General features: G+C 37.9%; 1 protein-coding gene across 1 annotated transcript in view; it reads left to right on the top strand.

Moving 5' to 3' along the window:
- Positions 1-25927, top strand: part of LOC137922722 (uncharacterized) — a 49313-nt gene that overhangs the window by 1800 nt on the left and 21586 nt on the right. The window contains exons 4-26 of the mRNA XM_068765767.1: positions 364-501; positions 1051-1144; positions 2049-2198; positions 2566-2707; positions 3189-3362; positions 4286-4418; positions 10669-10797; positions 11358-11459; positions 13122-13252; positions 14023-14166; positions 14557-14692; positions 15225-15320; positions 16264-16374; positions 16606-16695; positions 17294-17465; positions 18775-18938; positions 19756-19975; positions 20960-21130; positions 21713-21900; positions 21987-22091; positions 22635-22749; positions 23814-23977; positions 24799-24883. Coding sequence (XP_068621868.1) covers positions 364-501; positions 1051-1144; positions 2049-2198; positions 2566-2707; positions 3189-3362; positions 4286-4418; positions 10669-10797; positions 11358-11459; positions 13122-13252; positions 14023-14166; positions 14557-14692; positions 15225-15320; positions 16264-16374; positions 16606-16695; positions 17294-17465; positions 18775-18938; positions 19756-19975; positions 20960-21130; positions 21713-21900; positions 21987-22091; positions 22635-22749; positions 23814-23977; positions 24799-24883 — 3154 coding nt within the window. The remainder of the gene's footprint in view (positions 1-363; positions 502-1050; positions 1145-2048; positions 2199-2565; positions 2708-3188; positions 3363-4285; positions 4419-10668; positions 10798-11357; positions 11460-13121; positions 13253-14022; positions 14167-14556; positions 14693-15224; positions 15321-16263; positions 16375-16605; positions 16696-17293; positions 17466-18774; positions 18939-19755; positions 19976-20959; positions 21131-21712; positions 21901-21986; positions 22092-22634; positions 22750-23813; positions 23978-24798; positions 24884-25927) is intronic.

Here is a 25927-nt window from a genome sequence, read left to right as displayed (position 1 = left end):
ATCTGTTTAACTTTGCGATATATTATTGCAATTTGACAGGAAAAAGTTTTATTTCCTCATCCGAAACTACGTTCACATAGTTAAATATATACTATTGGTTCCCTTCGACTGTGATTTACCGAATAAGCATTGCAATTTCATACGCAAAATATGGTGACGCAGTCTTTTGCAAAAAACATTCTGTCACTTTTTTATAATCCACTTACAAGTATAAGATCACGGTAAATTACATTTTAGTTGGTTTATTCTGTGAGTGACGAATGTAAGATATTAAGAGATCAATTTACTTCGTTTTACTTCGTAGAACAGAAGAATGGGTAGCTTTTGTTGTCATATTAAGGTTTCTTGCGTGATCGTTTGCAGATAATAGATTTACCAGAGATCAAAACGAAGAAATGGGTTCCACCATTTTTGCGCCGTCGGCGACATCGTCCGAAGTTACTGCGCATTCCGGCGGAAGAGGTTACCCAACCTCTCTATGAATGCGCTAAACTGAAAAGAGTAAGTTTATATGGTAACTGCAGGCTTGCACCACAGATCCCATATCAAATCCTCGAAGCTGACAAATTGAGTTATGAACATAGAAAGAGACAACTGCCTAAACGTGAGGACCAAAAGGGGTTTGAGACGTATGCTTTATATAGTGCATATAGTGCAAAGATATAATTAGCGGGAAAAAGTTTTAAATTTTAATATGCATTACGTACGCGCGTACGTGATGTGAAGTTATCTATTTTCGACTCTACAATTCATTTTTTAAGAATCTTTTGTTATATTTGCATATGGCCTAAACTGAAAATGCAACGGGGATTGTATATGCCTTATATGGCATGGAATGTGTTAAACTGTCAATTCAAATTTTTAAGCTTGCTTATTAAAAACTCTGTTTCATCCAATCATTATCAATGAGCGTTTAGTTTTCTTTGTATCGTCCCTAATTAATTAGATCTATGTATATATATATATTGATCTAATTATGAAACAAAGTATTTCACAAATTTTTTGATTTTCACCAACAGAGCATATATTTCATGTAAATGTTTCTTATAGATATGGCATAATTTTTGTCAAGTTGAGAGAAATAAGATGATGCTTCAAGGCTCACTTGGTTGTAATTCGAAGAAATATTCCGCGACATCTTGTGGTATGATTAAAAATTCTGTATAATTTCTTATATTGCAAATTACGTTTGTGTATTTAGCAAATGCACACGTACAGTATTCACTCACTATACATTCTATTTGAGAGAAATGTAGTCTTCAAAGCAAAAGAATCAAACATTTACTCAGAATGTTTGCGTTACTTTGCGGAAGTCCATCCTAAGTAAAAAAAGGACTAATATATAGCTACTTCCGCTATGTAGCAGCAGTCGTGCAATGAAGTGCACCGTCGTCAGCCCATATTAGTCCTTTTCTTACTCACAGAATGTTATCCGGAAGATTTTCAGATTTGGAGTTGATGTACTATGTAGTTCATGGCAGAGAATTATTGTTAAAGAGATATCTCAACTGTAGGCTTTCTATACATATTCTATGTTTGACCATAACTGCCCATTTTCTTTTGCTACTTTACCGCATCAAAACAAAACGTCTTACTTTCTAAAGATTAATTTGTAATTTGCTAAGTCTCTGTAAAGGGACTTTATTTTTATGGACAGGAAAGTTTTCATTATTTTATATTGTACCTTTGGGGTACAGGGTTTTGCAGTGAATTTCAACATGATTGATTTTTAAACTGTTATATAAAAAAACTTATCTATATTAATTTAAAGATTGAAACAAACCTTCAAATTTCAAGAATACTTTAAGGATTTTAAATTTAATATACTATTTCAATTGAAATTGTGTATCAATTGAAACTGTCAAAAAGTTCATACCTTTTAGTATATAAACGCATATATTTTTTTTCAATCAAATGCGCTTGTCTCTATTCTAGATCATAGAGATCTGAGTAGTCGCCTACCTTGACCTTATATTTAGAATATGTAATGTTGATAGTACACGTAAAGTAAAAGACAGATATATGCCATAATTATATCAATTTCGTAGGTTCACAAACAGGGTGTATAGCAGTTATATGTAGAGTTCTGTTGGAAGAGAAGCCTCCATCACAGCTGATGAGGAGGGATGTGGATGTTGCTATAGAGTTCGGCGACAGATATTATAAGCAATGCATGGTGGCTCTCAAATGCTATAAAGGTAAGATAAACGACGTCTTCTTCTTTTCAACCGATGAACGTTTACTGCAAGTTATAGGCCTCTACCAAAAATCGCCACAACGGCCGGTGTTGCGCTGCCTACATACAGCGATTTACCGCGACATTGAATAGTCGTCAGTCCACTTAGTGGTGGGCCAACCCACGCTGCGTCCACTGGCTCGTGATTGGCATTCAAAAACCTTTAACCACAACGGCTGCCCTCTCTACCACTTCAATTGACCAAGTCTTCGCGCTGCGTCGTTGACTTGTTTCTTCTGCGGATCTCCTACTTTCTGATAAACGAAATACCTTATCTGTCTAGTTAAAAATTTAAGAACCAAGTCTTAAGCTTTTATATTTCATTTTAGGCAAACCTCAACTTCATTTGAACCAACTACTCACGTCATTTTACTTCTACGATAATAAGTATACAGTAAAGATGACAGAAGCACAGAAGGGGCTTTTGGCAAAGCACCCTGACAATATACAAGCAGAACCTGATCTCATGGCGTAAGTGTACACTTATTGTACAGAATCGTGTTCTAAGTAAATTACGGTATTTATTAAATTTCAAAGCTTCGTGTGTATATACGAATTGTAACTAAGTAAAAAGATGTTATTTTTTTTTGAAAATACATGTAAATAACGTATAAATATTGCGATTTATCTTTTATTAGTCCTTTTGATCGGTGTTAACATTCCATTTTGGTCCGCTCTTTCACATCTTTAATATTAACAAATTGTTAGCAAAATTTTATCTTTACGGGATCTCTATGGAAATAACAGAATTAATGTTACTTGGGAATTTTTAATTTAAAAAAAATTTACTCGATAAACCTTAAATGATACCATGATTAGAGAAATATTCACATATTCACTACAGATTATACATAATCTCAAGATTGACTGATCTTAATTATTATTTCGATGAATATAGATGTACCTATATATGTATAATATATTACATACTTTTACACTACGTAATTTTCAGAATTATGGAGAAGTATGCCGGATCGACATACATGATGATTCTGAGTATACAAGATGAAAAGCACTTCCTCATATGGGGCCACCCGCCGCCACCCGAAGCGGGGACCACTGTTAAAACAGTATGCTATATATTCGATCCGCATATGCTTAATGACCAGGGCCAGCCGAATCCTTTGTAAGTTTATTTTTACTCTAAAATGTAATCTAGAAAATTCAAAATTTTTTTTTGAAGTACTCTATCATCGCGTTGGGAATGCAGATAAGCGCCGAGAAGAAGCGACAAGAAACTCGATACTTCCTCTTTTCAAAAGCACACGAATATTACTCAAATCTTTATTACAAAAAATATCTCATTAGCAGGTGTCAGCGGAACCGATTGTCATCAATCTTTATCCTTTCTTTATCTTTATCCTTTATATATATATATATATAAGCGACTCATAAATCTGATTCTTAACGAAGTGTAAAATGTAATTGTCAATCTCTGGATAAATCTATTAATTAACATTATTATAACTATTATTCAACTTCAGCATCATTAAATAAACCTTTTTTGGATTTTAGATCAAAAGGGATTAGGTAATATCATCATAATTTTAACTGTATGACGTCTACTACTAACAAAGACTTCAAAATATTCCAATAGAACCACTAAAAAGTGGCCTGCATGCAACATCTTTCGACGACCTCAACATGGTGGTCTGTCCACGTTTTGGTTACACGTTCTACGACGTCGACACTTACCGATCCGTGGTCTCCATTTCATCACCTTATGGCCAAACCAGCCATCTATTCTACCGGATTATCGCCTGCTCACTGCCATATCAAAGTGCCAATCCGCTGTGCTACGGTAGATACATCCGTTTGTCTACAGATCTTTTGAATCCTCCTTATCTCTATAATTATCTATTATATAGGCTACATAACACTCTACTGTGCCCTTCAATTAGTTGGTAGTTGTTGTCGGAATTGCTTCATCCTCAGTATTGTGGCATAGACCTCCTTCGTTTGGTGGCCCATCTCTTCAATGGGATAATACGGATCTCATTCCTGATAGGCTATATATGTATTCTTTCTCATCTCAAAAAATATCCTCAGATATGGGGCAGGGGCATTTCTTCGTTACGCCGGCATCACGTCCTTTGTACTGGACTTCCTTGCGAACTATGGAGATCTTAATGCAGCGAAGAAAGGAACTCCTAAACCTCCTATAACTTTAACAAATATCGAGGTACGGATGTATAACCTAATTTTTTTTCTATTATTATAAAAATATTGATTAGAAACATTAATTTGTTTAAATAATTTTTGGTTTACATCAATATTACAAAGGGTGGACTTGATGCCTTTCGCTCTAAGTTACAATCCTACGATAGTTGAACTGTTATTTTTTTTTTTTTTTTTTTTATTAATTCTAATTTGTATCGCTGGTGTTTTTTTTTTTTTTTTTACAGTATTTATCTTTCGCTTTAACTAAACGCAGACAGTTGGGAGAGGGTTGCCGCTATTTGATACGGATCTTTCTTCTCCCAGCTGCGAGGCACGACAGCGTTTTATATTATTATTACAATTTTTTTTTTTTACACAATTTTCACTTATGGGTAAATACAGCTAAAATTTATACATATTAACAATACAATTTGGAATACACAATTATATATAAGTTGCTACATTATTTTATTTAAGTCGCTGCCCAAGCGCTACAGACCGTTAAATGCCTTGAGATTTAGGACAATGTGCCGGGCCAACTCATCAAAAGATTCTGCTGTAGATTTTTTCTTGAGAAGGTCCGGTAAGCTGAACGGAGATATATTAAGGTTTTCACATAAGGTCACGTGGATATGTCTTTTGGATGCGAATCGGGAGCAGTGTCTGAGTAAGTGATCAAAAGTCTGTACTGTGGAGTCGTCACATGGGCAAGTCTCATTATCGATTATTTTAAAACGGTGCAGGTACTGCTTGCAGTACCCGTGCCCGCTTAGTAGTTGTGTCAGATGAAAGGATGTCTTGATGAGTTTTCGCAGTTTGTTTATGTCGGTGAGTTTCGAAAGGAGTCCTATGGTATGTCGACCCTGTGCCGAGCTCTCGTATCTAGCCTGCCAAATGCGGTTGTGTTCCGCACGGATTGCGCTCTTCACGAAACTCATTGGGAAGTAGACATAAGCCGGTGGAGAGTGCATTGCGGCAGCACTCTTTGCTGCCAGGTCGGCTTCCTCGTTACCGACGACGCCTGTGTGGCTTTTGACCCATGTAAAGTGTAATGTAGCTGGCGCGCGTGCGTGTATCTGATTGTGAATTTGTGTGACGATGGGGTGGGTGTTGCTTCTATTCTGCAGCGCGGCGATGGAAGATTGTGAGTCCGTGTGAATAATTGTGTATGTGTTCGGGTATGTTGAACAGGCCCACGAGCAGGCTTTCGAAATGGCGAGAAGCTCAGCTTGAAAGACCGAGCAAAACGAGTGAAGTTTGTATTTTTTGGATGCAGTCTGGCGGCCTTCCATGAAAGCAACGAATGCCGCTCCTACGGAGGAGTCTTCCAGCTTGCTCCCATCAGTGTAAATATTCAAAGCATGGGGATAGGGTGCTGTGTAATTACGACCTCTAGAGGGGGAAAGGACAGAAATGGATACTCTGGTAGCGGGGTGCAATAATTTGTGTGGTGGTGTAGGGCGTTCTAGAGCTGTATCAGAAGGTAAAAGATGAGAGGCGCCGGTGAGTTTTGTGAGTTCCAGTGCCTGTACCTCCCGAACTTTGAGGTCGAGTGGGGTGAGTTCTGCAAGTGCTAGAGCGGCTGTGGTGGATATGGTCTTGAACGCCCGTGTGATCCTGATGGCAAAGCCTCGTTGCATACTTAACAACCGCCTTATTATCCCTTTTTTTAGAGCCGCTTGCCCCCATATACCAGCAGCATATGTCATAATTGGCTCAACGATACTGATGTAGATTGTCCGGATGTTTTCGGGATGTGCCCCCCATGTTGGTCTACAGAAAAGACTAAGTCTATTAAATATGCGCGAGGCTTTTTTGATAGTGTGCTGAACATGTTTATTAAAGAGTAATTTCTCGTCAATGATGACTCCCAGAAGTTTGAACTCGTGTATAAACGGAAGGCAGTATTGGCCCATTCTTATTGAGCATTTTTTGGCTGTGGGTGTGAATGCAATAACTTGTGTTTTTTCGGGGCCGAAGGTCAGTTTAACACTTTCACCCCACTCAATAATTTTACCAAGCGCGGAGTTGGTTAAATCTTGGAGATCTTCAGCGCGAATGTGGTGTGTAATGAGCAAGACGTCGTCGGCAAACGCTTGTAAATGGCACCCATCAGGCAGGTCTATTTCGAGAAGCTCGTCTAGGATAATGTTCCACATAATTGGGCCACATGCCGAACCCTGAACGCAGCCCTTAGTTAGCTTCTTAGTGACTCGTTCTCCGGCGTAATCTAAAACCACTTCTCTGTCTTGAACATAGTTTTCAAAAATTGAAAAAATGTTTCGAGGGCAACCGATCCGCCTGAGGCCCTCGAATAGAGCTGGCCACCAGGCGTTGTTAAATGCTGCCTTGATGTCAAGGGAGACGGCGATGACGGCCTCTCTAGCTCGTTTGGCCGAGCGAACGACATCGAGAGCCGAGGAGATCGCCATGGTTGTGTTGGTTTGCTCCTTGAAACCAAATTGGTGACCGTTGAGCTTGCCTGCGACCGTGGCTACAAAAGTCACCCTTTTGATCAGGAGCTTTTCTAACAGCTTCCCGAAAACAGGGATGAGGCCAATTGGTCTGTGAGAATCGAGGGTACTGTAATCAGATTTACCAGGCTTCGGTATGATCTTGACATATGCCTGCTTCCACTGTCGGGGAAAGTGATGCAATTTTAAACATCTATTTAATAAATCTGTTATTAGCTGTGGGTAAGCCTGTGTAAATTGTGTGCATATGTCTGAAGTGAGGCCATCCATACCTGGTGCCTTTTTTGCATTCATAAGTTTTAGTAGCTCCAGTACCTCTTCCACTGCGAAAGGAGGTTCGTCAGGGGCCTCAGAGGTATCCTGTCTGTGACGGCGAAGATGCCTGTGTCGGGCTGAAAAGTCTGGAGAATCGTCGGGATAGAAATGATTTAAGAGAGCTGTAGCGCTTTGTTGGGCGTCATGTGTGTGCCCTGTGTCTATCTTTAAAGTGGTAGGAGGTTGTCGCCGAGTCGAGTGTTTAAGGAGGCGATTAGTCACTGACCATACATTCTCCTTATCTTGTCGGTTGCAGAATGTGCGGAAATCGGCCGTCGAAGTCTCTCTAAGCTTTCGAGCGTATTCAGTGCGCTTAAAGATTAGATCTTCGCATAATCGGTCGAATATCGTGTCTGAAGGCGCGTGGTGTCGTTTAGCGGCATGTAATCGGCGGTGTAGGTGAACTACTTCAGATTTAAGTCGCTCCAGGTCTGTTGTCCACCAAGGAGGTTTGGAGCGCGTCCCAGCACCCCTGGATGGCATAGAAACTTTACACGCCGCGTGTATGGTGTCAGTGATTTGGTCTATAAAGACGTCTAAGTCGCCCGCGTTCAAATCGACTATTTTTGTGTCTAGTAAGTTAGAGTTCGTCATGATAGTGTGGAGTTCAGTCTTGAAACTTGCCCAGTTAGCTTTTTCGCTTTTATATTTGAATGTGGACGTGATGTTTCCCGTTTGGGAGGTTATGTCGTGGCGTGTACTAATCGAGAAGTCTATAGCGTTATGTTGTGAGATTGGGCATGCTTCTAGATTGACTCTCCAGTCACTAATATCGTCTATGGTCGATGCCGAAGCCAGTGTTAAGTCGATTATAGAGGACCGCGGCCGTCCTTGAGCGGTGCTTTCAAACGTTGGGATATCGTTTACGTTGCAAAAGAAGAAGTCGTGTCCGTGTGCAATGTCAGTAATCATGTGTCCGCGAGCGTTCGCTCTCGCGCTGCCCCATATGGGATGCCATCCATTAAAGTCGCCCCCAATGACGCAACGAGATTCTCCGATGCTGCCGAGAAAGAAGTCTAAGCGGTCCAGTGTCCCTAAGTCGTCTTGGCCTGGTTCGACGTAAGCTGACGCGACGTAGAGTTTGTTTGGTCCGCAATCGAGTCTCACGACCGCTAAGTTGCCTGTCGAGTACTGTGTCAGTCCTAAAGGATTAGGACACCGCGTTCCGTCCTTTATGAATATGCATGCTTTGACTCTGCCTGTAGGAGTAGGGAATTGGAAGATTTTTATGCCTGGAATGTTATTAACAAAGTTAGCTGAGCCTACATATGGCTCGGACACTAAAGCAATGGAATACTCGCCGGCCACAAAGTAGCGAGTGAATTCCAGGAGCGCTCCTTTACAGCGGTCTAAGTTGCATTGGATTACTTTGATAGAGGTGCGTTTATCCATAATCGATCCTGGAAGTCACTCGTCTCTTCACGATAGTAACTATTGGACAGGATGGGGAAGTGGCCTTATGTGCAATGCAGTCCGCGGTGTTAAACTTAATTTTACGAGCGGCACAGTTGTAACACTTGGGTGCGCTTTCCTTATGCGGACACTCTGTCTCAATATGCGAGCAGTCCGAGCAATGCGCACAGCGCTTTGCTCCACCTGTACATTGAGCCTTAAGGTGCCCGAACTGTAAGCACGCGTGGCACTGGATAAATGGAGAGAAGTTGTCGCAGTGGACCCTCTGGTGATCCACTCGGACTCTCCCCATTGCCTTAAAAATTCGCCACAGCCCGGGACTGAGAACGAATACTGCGTTATACAGTTTGCAGTTACGGTTGTTGCGCTTAAATTTAAAACTAATGTCGGCATCCGTATAAGCCTTCATTTCTGGGTTTTGATGCAACAATATGGACGTTAATTCACCACTTGGAGTGTCTATAGATATGCCTTTAAGGATGCACATGGGTCTGAGTTTCTGTGCCTTCTCCGCTGTCACTTGCGACGCGCCAGATTTTGTAAGACGCTGTAAGGCGTCTTCGCAGTCTCGGGCAGTGTCGAACTCTACACGCAGTTTGTTGTTCGATAGTGGAACAACCTTAGTAGGAGCATAGTTCGATTGTCGAAAAGAAATACTTTTTCGGAAAGCCTCGACTGCCGCCTGCTTGGTGCTGGCTGGCGTCTTCGAAGCCACGATGATGGCTGGGCGCGGTGTCGGTGGAGGTGCGGTTTTGTTGGATGCGGGCGTCATACCTGTATTCGCCGGAAGCCTGGCCATTGCCGCGTAGGATGGCGCGGTAGAAACCGGGGCAATGACCGCGGCTGAGGTCGAGGTTGTGTGCACGGCGCGAGTAAGGTCTTTTTTTATTTTCGCCATTTCTTCCCGCACGCAGGCGAGAAGCTCCTGGCGCAAACTATCGCCTCCGTTGCCTGAGTGCATATCTGCAGAGGCGGCGCGGCTCCCGGACGCCTCAGCCACGCGGCCGTAGGCGGCCATAGCTCGGCGACTCTCCTCAGCGGCGCGAACAATGAGCCTTTTGTTCGCTGCGGTTACATGTTTTCCCTCGCTGACGGCTACTACGATAGTTGTAGACAGCGTGTTTATTACCGCGGTCAGGGAAGCTAGGTCCGAGACTTGATCCGCTGTAGCCTGCAGCACGTGCGCCGTTGGAGGCGCACACGCAGTGGTTGACGTCTCCGGAGCGGTGCGCTCTGCGGGCGATGCCGCTGGCGCACCGGCGGCCGGGCTTGCCTGGCTCATGTCGCACTATATAAATGGCCTGGTGAATTTTTAATATCCACCGGGGTTTCGGCTATAGTAGCTACCTTACGTTTTCATATTGAACAGATGAGGCAATTACAGAAAAGGAAAAAAAAATAATAATAAAAAATTTTGGGTCGCGACGCAAACCACTTGACAAATACAATCCACACTGTCGCCAAGCGGGCGCCGTCGTCCGCAGAGTCCCGACGAAATATATAACAAAACACTTGTAACTTCAGTTTAAATAAACAATGTCCGTGTTAGGCAGTTTTTCGACTATAACAGGTTCAATTATGCACTGATTTTAATAGTTAGTTCACAATGGCACTGCTAATATTTTTGCGCGTCTTTTGATGTATAATGCATCGGGATCGGAGCACTTTTTTTCGCAACTACGATTTTTCGTACGCGGAGCCGCTCGAAAGCGTGACGTTCGGTTCGGATGTTGTCACGCGACTTAGTTGAACTGTTATTAGTAATAAATTTAGATAAAATTATTACAACTGCGGCAATAATAAATATATACAAGCAAATGGTATGTAAATATAATCAATTTAAGATTGTGTTTTAATGTCAAGAAAAATGATTAACGATTAATTCATTCACAACGGTTTTTTTTTCTAAAATTTATACGCTATGTACTTTTTTGCCAGTTTAATGTAATATATAGGAAAAAGGTATATTACAAGCTGGCTACACAGTTATACAGGCATCATATAATAACCAAAAGTTAGTATTTTAAAAATAAAAGATTGTTGAATTTTTAACTTTTCTTAAATTTGCAGGTTGTGCAAATTGAACCCCTGATCCGCGAACCTAGATATGAACTAGACCTGAAAGCGTTGAAGACTCATTGCCGCAGCGAATGGGAGAGCATGCATATCAATGCACTCATAGAGAAGAAGGCAACGGAGGTGATATAGCTTGGGAGATGTTTCATGGGCAAACCTTAGTTTTACAGGAATAATATGTTTGGAAATTTCAAATACATTACTAAATATCTATTGTACTGTTTTAAAATTTACTTTTTTTTAAAAAAAATAACGTGTACAAATCTGAGGTATTGAAAATATATCACAGTACACGTGTCGAAAGATTCCGCGTTCCACACCTCTAGGTGACACCACATAGTCAAGGTCAGGATGCGAGCAGCGTAGATTTTTTTAGTTTATTAGCTCGCGGATTTCGGATCCGCGAGCCCTGAGTCCGATGAAGCTGTAAAAGCCAAAAGGGCTAACAGCGCCCATCAACATTCGAATATAGTCAGTAGGCATGGCTGGACATCGAGTCGATCCTTGCGGGGGTGACCTGCGTCTTGCAATTGGCGTCCTTAATCTAATATGATGTCTGTAAATATAACCGTCATCTTGAGCATTACATGATTTAATGATGGTATTTAATGTTTTTTTTATTATTCCTCTACTTAAATATAATAAATTGTCAGGAATGTAAATTTCCATTGGATTTCTTACAGGGTCAGTACCCTCTGTGTTCTCTGAGTGCAGTGAGCTTAGCGACTTCCAGAGCGACGCCTAGAAGAAAAGTTAGAGAATTTTATCAGAAGATGCCTAAGGAGGTATTGCATCAACACGTATGATTATCACGCATCCACTCATTCAAACACAATCAGTTCGTACATGGCTTTTTACACACTACTGATATTGGTATATTTCTAAATTAAATTTGTTTAAGTACTGTTTACGGTTGAGGACCCACGATTTTCTAACACAGGTCGACTTAGCACAGAAGTAAGAGGACTAAACAAATTTTGTATTATAAAATATTTATTGAGACTATGTCAACTGTTATTATCATGTAAATAAAGAAATACTTAGATACCAAAAGAAAATTTAGCCAGAAAATGGTTTGAATGTGAACCAACACGTTTTTGACCGTTCAAGGGTTTATTCAGGAGATGTATATGGATATATCTGCATATAATATATATACAGATTTTAGTAAAGTGTTTGACAGAATATGTCATGCAATACTGATTAAAAATCACGGCATATGGCACTGCCTGGCACCTTCTAAAGTGGTTAGGTTTGTATTATATATGTGAAGTGCTCCAATCAATATTAATAATATTCGCAGAATGCAATTAATTCGACCGATGCTTATTATGTTGTCGCGTTGACGTTCTCATGTCATTCGTAGTACTCATAAATTTAGATGACTTATGTGGGTTTGCCCACAAACGGATGTGGTCGTGGTAAATGTCTATCTTACTTTATTATATTTAATTTGTACGCCAACGACTTAGAAATGGAATTAAATGATACACGCTACTCGCAAAATATTCCTCTCAATATAATCAACTTGAGTGGTGTAGGATTAATCGAATGAAGTTAAAAAAAATTAATTTGAATAAATGCTACCGCATAAAGTTATGGAGGAAATAGTTTGAATTCGGGATAAGTGCTAAATAATAAAATACAAAAGATGGAAACATTTAGTGACCTAGAAGTGACATTTAGCAAAACAAACTAAGGCCAATAAAATAAGATGCTTTTTTTCATAAGATATAAATTCTTCAGAAAGAGCGGCACATTAATTTTGCTTTACTAGAGCCTAATGCGAGAGTACCACGGAATATAGTATTATAGTTTGGCGTCCACATTTCGCATCACAGACGCTGCGAGTAGAGTCCAGAAGTGATTCTAAAGTTAAAAGCAAGCAACTTTTTACATCCAAAAGCTGTTTGTTGACAGGTTCGGGATGCAGAGCCTATCCTGTCGACATAACTTATTATACAGTTTCTATATAAGCTATATGAGCTGACTAAATAAGGTTTACTGCTCTTTCTCGCGATTTTAAAATAGAATTTCTTCTCTCTGTCTTTCTTTTTGAAGATCGGTTCTGGGCACTAATTCATCAATATCCAGACTTCTAAATCGTGTAATCAGTGTTAGCGATGTAGTAGAATTGTCCTTTGAAGGTATTGGCAAATTACTTAAAATTATTTTGAACGTTTTTCAAGAGAATGGTTAACATTTAAACTTAGTTAATATTTACATTTTGTCGTACTATTTTTGCTTTTTATGTGTATTCTATGGATGTCAAATTAGCTTGTAAGAGATTGTTGTGATTATGTAAATTAACATGTATCGTCTACTTGACTTATAGCGCAAATGTATATATATAAATGTAAACCTATGTTAGTCTGTAAAATAATTGATTAATAAATAAATGTGCTAATTAAGGGTTCTTGGTTGCTAAAATATCTTTCAATATACAGCCCTCACCCACACTCCCGATCCCACCAGAGAGGCCCCCTGCTCCTGCGCTTACTCATGACCAAATAATGTCGATGCGCGGTGAAGACTTCTTCCTATACACTCCAATCGCCGACGCGCATACATTCGGACGGTACGATTTTTTGCAGATGATGCTAATACAAGTAAGATGTAACTTTATCGTCATGATTTTAGTCATGAGACTTCCACTACGGGACGTAAACCTTCCCTTGATATTCCCAAAAGAAAAGTGGTCTGCATTCAGCGTCTTCTAAAGACCTTAACAAGGTAGCGCCTTGTGGCCCAGCTATATAGAAACTTGGCTTAATGTTATAGGTAGGTTCATGACCAAAAGACATATTATTTTGGCACTATATATACTAATATAGCGATTTAATCGCAATGTCCTTGTAAAACAGATTTGCTTCTTTTTTATATCTTTATCGTTTTTTGTCTGATGACGAAGCCTGAAAGAATGTAGTTTCAGTCTATTTTACTAAGTTTTTGCTAAGTTTAGTTTCGTATTGCTGGATTGCTTTGAATGGCCACTGTTGGGACACTAGCCTCTTTTCAGAGGTGATGAGCTCTAAGCCATCATAGTCTCAGGGTAGATTGGTGGACGTTAAATACTCTCTGCTTTGTAGTCAAATCTTATTTGGTGTAAGATTATATTATATATAATATACTGATAATGATTTTTCTTAACCATTTGTAAACAACGGTGAACGTATTATAACTGCAAATATTTATGGCTAGGTAAAAAAAACAAGTACCTACAGGTTAGTTTGAAAAGTAAGATTTAGATATACATGTCAGAAATAACATTTAAATATAATGAAACCCATTGTGTTTATTATCGATTGTTATAGCAAAAATATTCAATAATTCTTATACACTTTATAGCGATGACATTATTCCTCTCCCGAAGTCTGAGACGATACTGCACAGTCCAGTGGAGATAGCGGACCAAAATTTCCACTCCCAGTACCATCAGATGGACGTTGGGAAATGGATATTGCAGGCTACCAGGCATATGGCCAGTTACAGGTAGTTGTTTATTCATAAATATATCTTTGGATTTTAATGGAAAATCTTTGTTTTTTAGCAGTGTACTGTCAAAAATTGTTTTATTGTAATTTGTTTGTTTGTATTATTAATAAGCTTTCGTTAATCACTTGGTATATATTCATTTATATATCTTCAATAAGCATCAATCAACATCACACATCAAAAACTATCAAAAAACGTTAGTCATCACGTCGTCATCTCTACATATTTCAAAATTATATTAAAGGCCTAAACAACGACGAGATTCTAAGTTATAGTGAAAGGACTTAAACTAAGTGCTTGTAGATAGGGGCCCATGTGTTATCCTAGGGTTATGCCTGATAGATGGTGTTCTATCTTACTTCTTTACTTACATTAATTTTATTGTAGATACCAAACTTTTAAAACATACACCGCAATTGCGTGCTGTGTGTCGGCGTTGGCGATGCTCCGAAGGCTACGGGCGAGGGCCTGGAATGAAGACACCCTTGACGAGACCTTGGATCTGGGCTACAATCTTTATCGAGTAATTGTTTACTTTTAGAATTTATAGTCCTGAGTGATTTTTCCTGTTGTCAGGATATTTTATACCGAGTACCTCTTTTAACTAATGATACACTGGTACCGATGGCCATTGGGTTCTCGGGTGGCGGTCACGAGTCGGTAGATGATGTGTGGAGCTCCCGACTAGGTGGACCAACGACATAGTCAAGGTTCCGGGAAGTCACTGGATGCGGGTGGCGCAAGAACGGTCATCGTGGCATATGGGGGAGGCCTATACCTGGCTGAAAAGAAGAACAAGAAGAATATTCTGGCCGTTAGGATTCATAAAATAATACTAATCAATGTTATTAAAATTGCCATATTAAGTTGGCACTAAAAAGGCTCTTGCTAATTTTTAATACGAAATGTACATTTACCTAAATATTGATTTGTAACTTCTACATACCTGCTTGTAGTCTTTGTACCATAGGTTGGCTGGTAAATAATGTCTATGTCATGAATTCGACAATTATTCAATAAGTGAAGAGAATGTATTAGTAAACATTTATTTACAGGAGTCACTGTTGGAGAGGGGCGGACCTATTAGACGTTTAGTACTCGGGGAACTGAAGGAGGTTTTTAAAGTACGAGATAAGGAGTTGAAGCGTAAGGTATGTATATTAATTTAATCTATTGTTTCAATGTATACATAGGAAATAATCATTTTATTGCAATACCCTTTATTGTGCACGCTGAAAAATATATACATAGGCGCATAATACTAAAGAAGAAGAACAATAGGCGGTTTTATCACGCGAGGCGATTTTTTTCTAGACAATCATAGTATTGAAACAGTAGAAGGATAAATAATATACGTTGATAAGTTTAGATTGTAATGAAAATTATTATGATATCGACTTCTGTGTCACACAGATCTATTTTATGGTTCTCAATTTTTATGACTATATTTCTTAATTCTTGAATAAACGTTAATTACCATTTTAGACCTAGGGCTTTTCATGTTCACTTCTAGATATAGGCCTCTTTTATACATTTCAAATCGGCTGGAAGCTGCGTATATCCAGCGTCTTCCGACAACTGCAACAAGCTCGTCTGTCCACCTTATTGGCGTACTGAACTTGTCTGTCCATGGCCTCTACCCCAAACTATCTGTTCTATGTGCAATCTGGCTTGTCTTCTGCTGATTCAACTTACTAATCCTCTTGGTTATGTCAGTGACATTCGTTCGCCTACGGATCTCCTAATCTCTGATTCAATCTCAAAGAGAAATGTCATAGTCCTCTCTACGTCTCGTTGACCAACTATTAACTTGGGCCAATGAGGACTAAAGTGAGACCACATTGCATTGCGGTATGTCACAACTGGTGACATACATTAGTCCTATTAAACGTTGAAACCTTCGTTGCATTTTCTCTGTAGAAAAAGTTGCTGTTAGCCCTAAGGGTTTTACAGCTCCATCTGAACTGAGTTGATGGAGCAGAAGGGTCCGTGAACTAATTAAAACCTTCGTCTTAAGACACTGAGCGTTTTAGGACAAGATGATTCGTAGTTGTCCAAACCCTGTTGTAGGCTTAAATATTTGCATTATTATAGGAACGTGGGATAGCTGTATGGGGCAAGGTGCTATCGAGTGATCCGAAGGTGTTTGATTTGTGTCGCGGAATAGAGAGTTTCTTCAAGGAATCGGATACAGGTGTTCTACAGGTACAGTTCTGTAATTTATTAGAAAATACCCCTATACCTCAAAACATAGTTTTTGTAGTTGATAATGAATGCCAATAACATTAATTGCCCTGAATAATACATAAGCATAAAGAAAGTAAATAAGCTATATATTTATCCCTTTAAAGCTTTTACACCTGAAACTGAACGCCCTGTATAATGTTATGTAAAATTACGACATATGATTCGAGTTTCATGTACCGAATCGTTCAGATTCCAGGAGAGTATGAAGTGGCGATTTGGAATGAGGGTGGTCGTTATTATGTCTATCATCCATGGCCTGCGGATAGATATGGATACCGGGTAAGTATTATCTATGTTATGCGACATACACAGTTAAGTTAATGTGTAATCGTAAATCACAGCTTATTTTTTGAAATTGTAAAGCATGTTAAAATAGATATTTTCAACAACATTCTTCAGTTTAAAAAATAAAGTATTGACCACCAAATATTTAAGTAAAAATCGTTATCGTCATAGAGACGTCATACGAGGCATACTTTTCCTAATCAGATATTATATTCGTAAGAATATTAGGGCCACCTATATTAGCTATAAATACAACATTAGTATACATTAATAAATGTATATAAATACCTACATTTTTATTTAGATTGTTTATATTTTAATATAATTCACTGTCCTCACGGACCTCTCTGTACGCTCTCTGTAAAAAAAAAGCATAAATTCAACAGCGCGTCGATCACCAATTTAATCTGATCTGAAAGATGTCTTTCAAATTGCTTGCGGTATTTGAACATATATTTCATGAAACTAACAATATCTATAAGTATCCAAAGAGTTTCACATTTTTAACTTATCGTTCTTGCTTAATAAAAACCTGAAAACAGAGTTCTAAGTATATTCTCAAAAAAATTCGAGTAATATTTAATGTCACAAGGTTGGTCTCCGTGACGGCGGTAAGGCGTGCCTTCTCTATTTCACCAGCATATCGCGCCTCTGCGAACATTTCATCGACAGCGTATCGGATTTGAAACGGAAACCATTCAGCATATCTGACGTCACCATACGTGAGCTTGGAGAGATGCCTGAACCGGTTAACAAATTGAAACGTGGGTATAGATTTTGTCATGTACTCGATTTTACAATTATATTATTCAATGACCGAACAAGTGCTATCTATATTAATCAATTATTTGTACTACAAAATTAACGTACAGTCTTACTACCACTATTAGATAATCAGGTGCCGCAGATTAAGTTTGTATAATATAAATAGAAAAGTTGGAAATAGCACAACATAAATAGATAAGAAATTTGGAAGATAGATATAAGATATAGTTATAAGAAATAAAGCTAATGTTTGTTTTTTTTTCATAAAATAGGGCACAAATTATTTAAAAGTAAATTAGCTACATAATCTATAGCTGTTAAACAAAAAAAAAAAAGAAAACAAGTTGTACCATCACGCTAGATGCCATCTTTTAGATTAATAGATAACACGTATGCATAATTATCACATTCAAATTAAGATTCACGTAAAACAATGATAAAAGCTGGAGTAATTTGATATAATAAATAGGAAAGAAGAATTAAGAAATAAAACCTGTAAATGAGGTAGTACACGGTAGTGGTACTCTACCGTTATATTGTAGAGATACATAGCGACTATGAATAAAAAAAGGTGTAGTATGTAATGTCGTAACTCAAGCCGTTGCAAATATTTAAAATAATCAATGTTTCACAGTTTCAAAATCCATACAGCAACAATAAGGTGGTAGTATTTCATAGGCTGATTTATTCATTGCTTAATTCTAAAATCTCCAGATTATATAGTGTTTATATATGTAAAAGACTTAATAGTCAAATTAGTGTACAATCTTAAAGTAGTACACAACGTTTACGAAGGTGATACTTGTAAAATTAATTAATAATTATTAAAAAAATACTATAAATTAACTAAAACTCATATAGCGAGAATCTTACAAAGTAAACAAAATTAATTTGTGTATATACACCACACAAGCAAACATATCAAAGAAGAGCCAAGATTATTTACAGCATTTTATTTGAACATTTTTGTGTGTAATGAAAATTATCGATGTTGCTTTTGAAATTAGATACGGTAGTATAGGTCCAGATTCATAGGGAGTATTTCAAAATAGCATTGCTCTTATCCCGAGAAGTTAGAAGGAAAAATCATATGATCAAATATTCATCACAAAGCCTAGAACCTGTACACTCAGTCTGGAGGCTTTCATTAGCGTGAATATGACTACTAACACAATATGTTAGTATATTCATAACAGACGGCGAATTATTTAATCTTCTGATATTGATATCGCTGTAATTATTGTAATTCTTTGAAATTAGATTATCGGTTAAATGAGTTTCCTAATAGATGACATTTGAATTTTGCAGCTGTGGCACCTAATCGTTGGGTAATTCGTGGTCACTTCCACGAGGCGGATGAGAGATTTCCAGAGGAGCATAGAGGACGTCAAGCTACACCCGCCTCGATCGCCGCCATAGCTATGGCACACATCGTTGACCCGGCTGACTGGACCGCTGACGAAATCGACGAGGTCAGTGTTCCAGTACAGCAACAGCTTCTCCTTAGGCTTATGCTCTTCTATGTAGTCATGCTTGGAGAATAGTGTCACAAGTGCATCGTAGCATGCTTTCGTACATAAGGTGGACAGACTGGGTTATGGAAGCTTTCCAACCTGTTGGAAATATATGACAGGCAGGTCTATGTCCTCATTGGACGCCCTACGGGTAAACTGACGATGATGATAATAATAACAAAGTCCAAAATATTCGTTTCCAAGGCATCATCCAACCTGTTTCTGTCCTCGTCAACGTTTCTGCGTCGTATGGAATGTTATATAGTGAGACTTTGTCATTTTCGTACTGTTATATTGCAAGCAGCAATAAGTACCAGCCAATAATTTTCAAATCAAAATATTCTTTAATTGAATAATCTGTTACAAGCATTTTCGAATCATCATCAACATAAAATGCCGGCATAGACCCACTGAAAAATACCACTGGTTGGAAAGGCAGTTCAGCTGAGGAGAGCCGGCGAGAAATTTAATAGTTGCAAAATTTACAAATATAATTTTACAATGAGTCCATGACAATAAGTATTCTCGGTTAAAATAATATAATACCTTTTTTAATAATATGCTTTTAATATTGGTTTTAAATCTTCCCAGTTGCAAGTCTGAATTTTTTTTGTAATTTTATTGTATTACGTAAACCTAAATACGTAAACCTTGTGCCTTACATGATGAATAACGAAAGAAGAGAAATAATTGACGAAAGCTATGAGTTCTCAGCTAATTTTTATTGCTAGTAGATTTCCATCTGTTTTCATTTTGATATAGTTTCATATTACAGTCTCTAGTTCGTGGTGACGTTCTTTATCAAAACACAATCGAAAACCTGGAACGAATGGGAATTAGTTTAGAGCCTCCGCCGAAAGAGGAAGGAGGGGACGATGATGAGGAGGAAGAGGAGGTGCCGGGGGGAACCCTCGCAGCAGCTGATATATTGGACAAGTTCCGGATTTCCGATTATGATTGTATTGAAACTGATATTCTGGATAGTGCATATACAGGTAAAAGTTGTCATTTGTCAATATTGTTACATGTAATATATTACACATACTATATTTTATATTAGTATGGTATAAGATAGCTCGAAGAAACCCAGAGAGCAGTAGAGAAGGCTATATAGGCTATAGAACCAGAAATGAGAAGATCTGTTTATCTCACGCCATAACCAAGGTCACCGACTTACCGAATAATTGTTCATCTGAAGAGGCAACGGGCGGGGTATATCGCTCGATCAACCGACGGCTGTTGGAGTTGAAAGGTTCTCGAGTGGCGACTAAGAGCCTAAAAGACGCGGTGTGGGTAGATCAGATTCTCCACCGATGGACCAACGACATGGTTAGGGTCGCGGAAAATCGCTGGTTGCAAGCAGCGCAAGACTGGTCATCGTGGCGAGCCTGTGCTTGTAGTGGGTGACCATCAGCGGAAAAAAGATACGATTTAATAAACTAATCATAAAATGTGCAAAGTTATTAAATTCTGAATTGGTTGATAATGGTTACGTAAAAATGTGTAGGCCACTTAGCAGTCAGAACGGGTAACCGCTGGAGACGGGGTAGGAGACCACCGAGCGGCAAGGGCACCGTAAGACGTTTACCCACAAAGTGGATAGGTAATCTTGACATTGGGTAACTCTGGATGCAAGTCGCTTTCAACTGGTGTCACTGGAAACCTATGGGGAAAGTCTATTGTCAGGTGTTATGTGTTTCGGCTCAAATAATTATGGTGATTAAGATATTGACAATTAACAATGAAAGATGAAAAATGATTAATGAAATGATGATAATAAAGAAATGGTGGATTTAAAAAGATTTTGTTTATTAATTGGCCTATTATCTTTTTATTATTTTTTTTTTCTTATTTAATCTCTGTTTAAATCGTGTGTTTATTAAACACGAAGGGAAACATTAATGAATTATAAAACGTCTAGTAACATCACCCAGTATTACTGAAAAAAATATGGTTTTGTTACATTAATGTTTTTTCAGGAGAGTTAAATCCAGAACCATCTGCGGACGTGATGTCTTTGAAGCAATCGCTGCGGCAATTGTTTAGAGAGCATTCGCATGCGGTTGTGACGGCCCGGGGAGCCTCCCACGCCATATGGAAACACGATGACCACTACTATATGTTTGATCCACATGGCTGCGATGATAATGGTTATATAAAATTTTAAAGCAACCTTATAATTATCTAGTTGTATATTACCACGGACAGGCCGGTATAAAACACGTGACGTACATGTCAGGTCTTCCTTGATTCCGGTCTATAAATTGCCTATTCAATTTTATGCGACTACCGGTGTCAAACAAATCGTTGAAAGTAGCCATTAAATTTTATGTTCCTTCAGCATGAATAGATGCGGTTTTCTATTGAATACTCTCAACCATTAATTTTAGGACAACAACGAAATCTCTGAATAATTACAGACATATGGACATGCAACACCTTAGTTTTACCAATGAAAACGGATATTGTAAAGCACTCGAAACGGCGCGAACACAATAAAGCCGTCAAAGTCAACAGCATATCATACATGCGATTGCCGGTCCAATGTCCTCATTTCAAAACTTTAAAGTTATCATGGCTCAGCGGTTATTTGCATGATACGTGGGCTGCTTATGCTACCTCAACTTGCTAATTTGCTGGGCCATGTTACTTTTATTAATAAAAATCACTAAAAATATACGTTAAAGTTGTATTTCGAAGAACCATTTCTCATGACAATATTCTTATTTTAGGATATCCATCTGATGAGCCACGTGCTGCAGCGTGTCTTGTGAGAGTGAAAGGCGGGCCTGACGCTCTGGCGGATGTCATCTTGGGCAACTTACCTCCCGGTTCCGACGACAGCTTCAACATATCTCCTGTAGCCATCACTGCAACGAGGCTTAACGAGATGATCGGAGCGCCGGAAACAAAGCTTGAGGTTTAATTGACGTCTATTGTAAATTAAATGTAAAATGAACTTAAAATCTTGTCAATCAGTTTTTTAAATACTTTATTTTATAACAGAGCAAAGCGTTTGAATGGATTGCGAAAGGAACTGCAGCTATTATGATGGGACCACGCGGAGAGAATACAGCCATTGGAAAAGCTGCCGAAAAGGCTGGCATAGGAGTAAGTAGTCACGCTTGTTACGGTAGGCGAATATTTTTACACGACCAACTTTTTTAGGCAAAATCAAATTTAATAACAAAACAAAACCTTTAAGAACTTTAAATGGGTGAGTCTTTAACACTAGATTGCTCGTGGTAGCCAATTTGACTGCTTTTTTATTTCAATAGGACAAACTATTGTGTATAATGTCACAATTAATTGATATTTCTTTTGTTGTTTTTATTTGCTGTTTACTTTTTATATGACTGTATATATTAAAAAAAATTATTTCTTTTTAATTTTCTTTAGGACAAAATGGTGGGTATAAACAAAGTTTGTCTTTTGAGTGTTAACCTCCGATATGGTCTTAAAAACCGATGTTATTGTAAAATGTTTCATTTTATGCCAATATTGTTTTCTCTGTGGAAGGTATGTTTAATGGCCAGGTTGGTGTTGTACATCGAATATAAGTTTTTCTACCAATTTGTGGATACTTAGATTAGTATTTATGTTTTACTACTGGTATCCCTGATTTATGTTCATGTATTGATTTAAACTTGTTAGGAGGAGGACATGGCCGGTCGCACCATAGCATTGCCAGCCGCTGCTGCTTTCACTGCTGCCGCAGCCTCCGTCCCGCCGCCTCATATGCATCAGGACCATATGTACAATTTTCTAGGCAAGTGAAGATAATATGTAACTAGGAAATATTTTTTACAATAATAATTTGTAGTGTAACATCATCATTTTAACCGAAGGATTACTACTGCTGGACCAATAGCTCGCATATAAAATACACAAAGACCAGTTGAAGTGGCCCAAATCCAGCGCTTCAAGATGTGTGGTCTACACACCACACACCTTAAGGCCTTAGCGGCCTTCAGTTCTGCGCGCTGCCACCTGCCAGTTGATACTCCATCCTACGAACCGCTAGGAGTCAGCGATTTTTGTGGTGCTTATCTCCTCATTCCTGATTAGATTTCATAAAGAATTCCCGAGCATAACCCTTCATGGTTCGTTGAGCGATGGTGATAAATAGCAAATATAGCACACAAAATTAATAAAAATATAAATATTACTACGGCTTTGTTGTGTATATATGTATCTATATGTAATTTATATATACAATGAAAATAGTTGAGTGGATAATTTTTTTTTAAACAAAAAAGCGAGTGAAGACTGACACGTCTGTCTCCGTTCTACAGTTATGAGGAAACAATGAAGAAGAATACTCATTATTTATTTTATTTATTACTCACTTATAACGATCACCCTTGTACTAGAATCTAGAGCTCATCGTTCTTAAGAGAAGGTGAGGATTTTGATCTTGACTAAGATCAAAACCCGAATCCCAGAAATCTGAAGAATTACAAGAATATTTCATTTATAAATTTGTCTTTTCAGTAAAACTTTTTTGTAATGTTATGCTTATTCATAATAGTAATAATATAATAGTAATAATAGTGAAAAGTAAATTATGAATATTTATGTTAATATAACTTGAAACAAAAGCAACTATAATTGGTACTAGACCGATAACAGTTAACAATAAATATTTGATACAGATTTATATAATACAAATGGCAGTTTCTCACAGCATCAACAAATCGTTTGATTAAAAAATTCTAAACATGCAATATCAGGTTAAAAGATTGTCAATTATTTACACACATAGTAATTGTAAATCATAAGGATTTTTATTTAGACAAAGATTTGTCAGTTTTGCTCTGTACGATTGTGTAGATGCCGGCGCCGATTATTATCTTAACCACGTGAAGAAGACCGGTCGCAAAGAAATGACTCCGGACGACCTCACGGAGAAGTTTGAGATGGGAGCCAACACCTTCTCCATTGAGTTGGGGGAACCGATTAAACTGCCCTTGCGTCTGCCAGATGAACCGAAAGGGGTAATTTTCATGACATTATAATACGCAAGATGAATGTGTTTTGTAATATTCTTTATTGTACACGCAAGGATACATTTAAATAAGTTTAATAATTATAAACAGAAAAGTACAATGGGCGATCTTATCACACGACGCAATCTCTTATAGACAATCATATTACAGAAATAGTAGTTAACGTGTACAAAGCATACATATATACAAAGATAAACATACATACATATGTATACAGTATGTATACTTTTAATACGTATTATATATTATAAAAATAATACAATAATAAATAGAAAGATCAAAGTGATTTGGGTCGCACTAGCCTCAGAGAGAATAAAGAAACAGAGGAAGAAAAAAAAAATTACCGATAAACAATCATATGTCTAAGTAAATATTTCTTAACCATTATCTTAACTCATTTCACAATCGAATGGCTTTTGTGACATAAGATTTGGCATAAACGAAGAACAATGAAAAAATTAAATGGTTACTTTAATGTTTTACATTAACTTAATTGGATTTATATGACTACTATTAAAAGAAGATAACTAGTCGAATCTACACATATCGACATGTCTTAGAAAAGTTGGCACCTTAAAAAAGCTCAAGGTCCCTATTTGGGACCATTTGAAATATTTGTGGGCTGTTTAGATTTGTAAAGAAGTTTGGCGTAAGGCTTACTAATTACTTAAATTGTGGCTGTACCAAGTGGGTCTACAATGCGATGAACCCCGGAACCCGTATGTTGAATCATGCAATGCTTGTGACATGTTTAGGTTTAATATCGGATATGATTAGAAAGTATATATTTTATCATAAACCCATATTAGGAGGGCGCTGAGGAAGAGGAAGCCGAGAATGACGAGACCGGAGAAGAGTTGGAAGAAGAGGAAGAGAAGGAAAAACCAATGAAACGTTAGTTTTTATTTAACTTTATCGTAGAGGTGATATCGTAATGGAATACGTAGTATGATATCTTATTGTGTTATATATATAAACCGATTTCAAAAATATGTTAATAAATATTGATATTTATTTTATTAGTGAAAAGTGAAGATGAAAGTGTCACCATCATTTCAGCCAACCCACATCTAGACGTAGACCTCACCCATATATTTTGCTATAGGACCGGTTGGAAGCTGCCTGCTTCTAGCATCTTTTCTCAATGTCTGTGATGTATGAACTGTTGTGGCACTGCCTTCTCAAAAATGATTAATAAATTTAATCTTATATTACCTCATTGTGTTAGTTCTGTTTGCATTTAATTATATATATTAAATATATATAATAATTATTGCGAAATTGTGTCAAATCTAATCAGTTATGCTGATTACAAAACCTGTTGCTTTCTATTATAGGCAAGTAAATCAAAACGTGTGCTTAATTTTATACGAAAAAAAATACATTTTCATGTTAACAATAGTCTGTTACTGGTACATAGAATAACAGCTCACACTTGACCTATAGTTTTTTAGTGGAATCAGGCGTTATCTTGCGGAAGTCCATCCTTAGTAAGAAAAGGACCAATATTTAGACACTTCCGCACATGCAGTGGTAGTCGTGCAACAAAGTGCACCGCCCGCCAGCCCGCTGATAAATGCGCATGCAGCAAGCAATGCGAATTACACAACTACCACCATTAAATCACTCAACACGTGTTTCACCCCTCACGGGGCATCTTCAGGAGTTATGTTACACCGATTAGTGCAAAACACAGATTGACTCTGTGTATAATGTATTCACCCAGTAACACTTTTTAATTTAATAAAAAAAAAAACAATTTCAGCGATTAAAAACGAGTTTATGGGAATATGAATGTATTGATTCAATTTCACTCTTTTTAGTTTAGGATAAAATTATCCTTAAAACCCTAGTAACCCAATCATGCTAGATAGAAGCGTAACTGGAGCTTCTTCCGCTACTTCTCACAGTGCTAATGCTTTCCAAAGTGGTAGTGAT

The sequence above is a fragment of the Battus philenor genome, unplaced genomic scaffold (genome assembly GCF_028537555.1).
Source record: "Battus philenor isolate CCGP_79_NKW_IND1 unplaced genomic scaffold, ilBatPhil1.0.hap1 SCAF_20, whole genome shotgun sequence".
In the NCBI taxonomy this organism is placed as follows: Eukaryota; Metazoa; Arthropoda; class Insecta; order Lepidoptera; family Papilionidae; genus Battus; species Battus philenor.
This window is presented reverse-complemented; position numbering and strand designations above follow the sequence as displayed.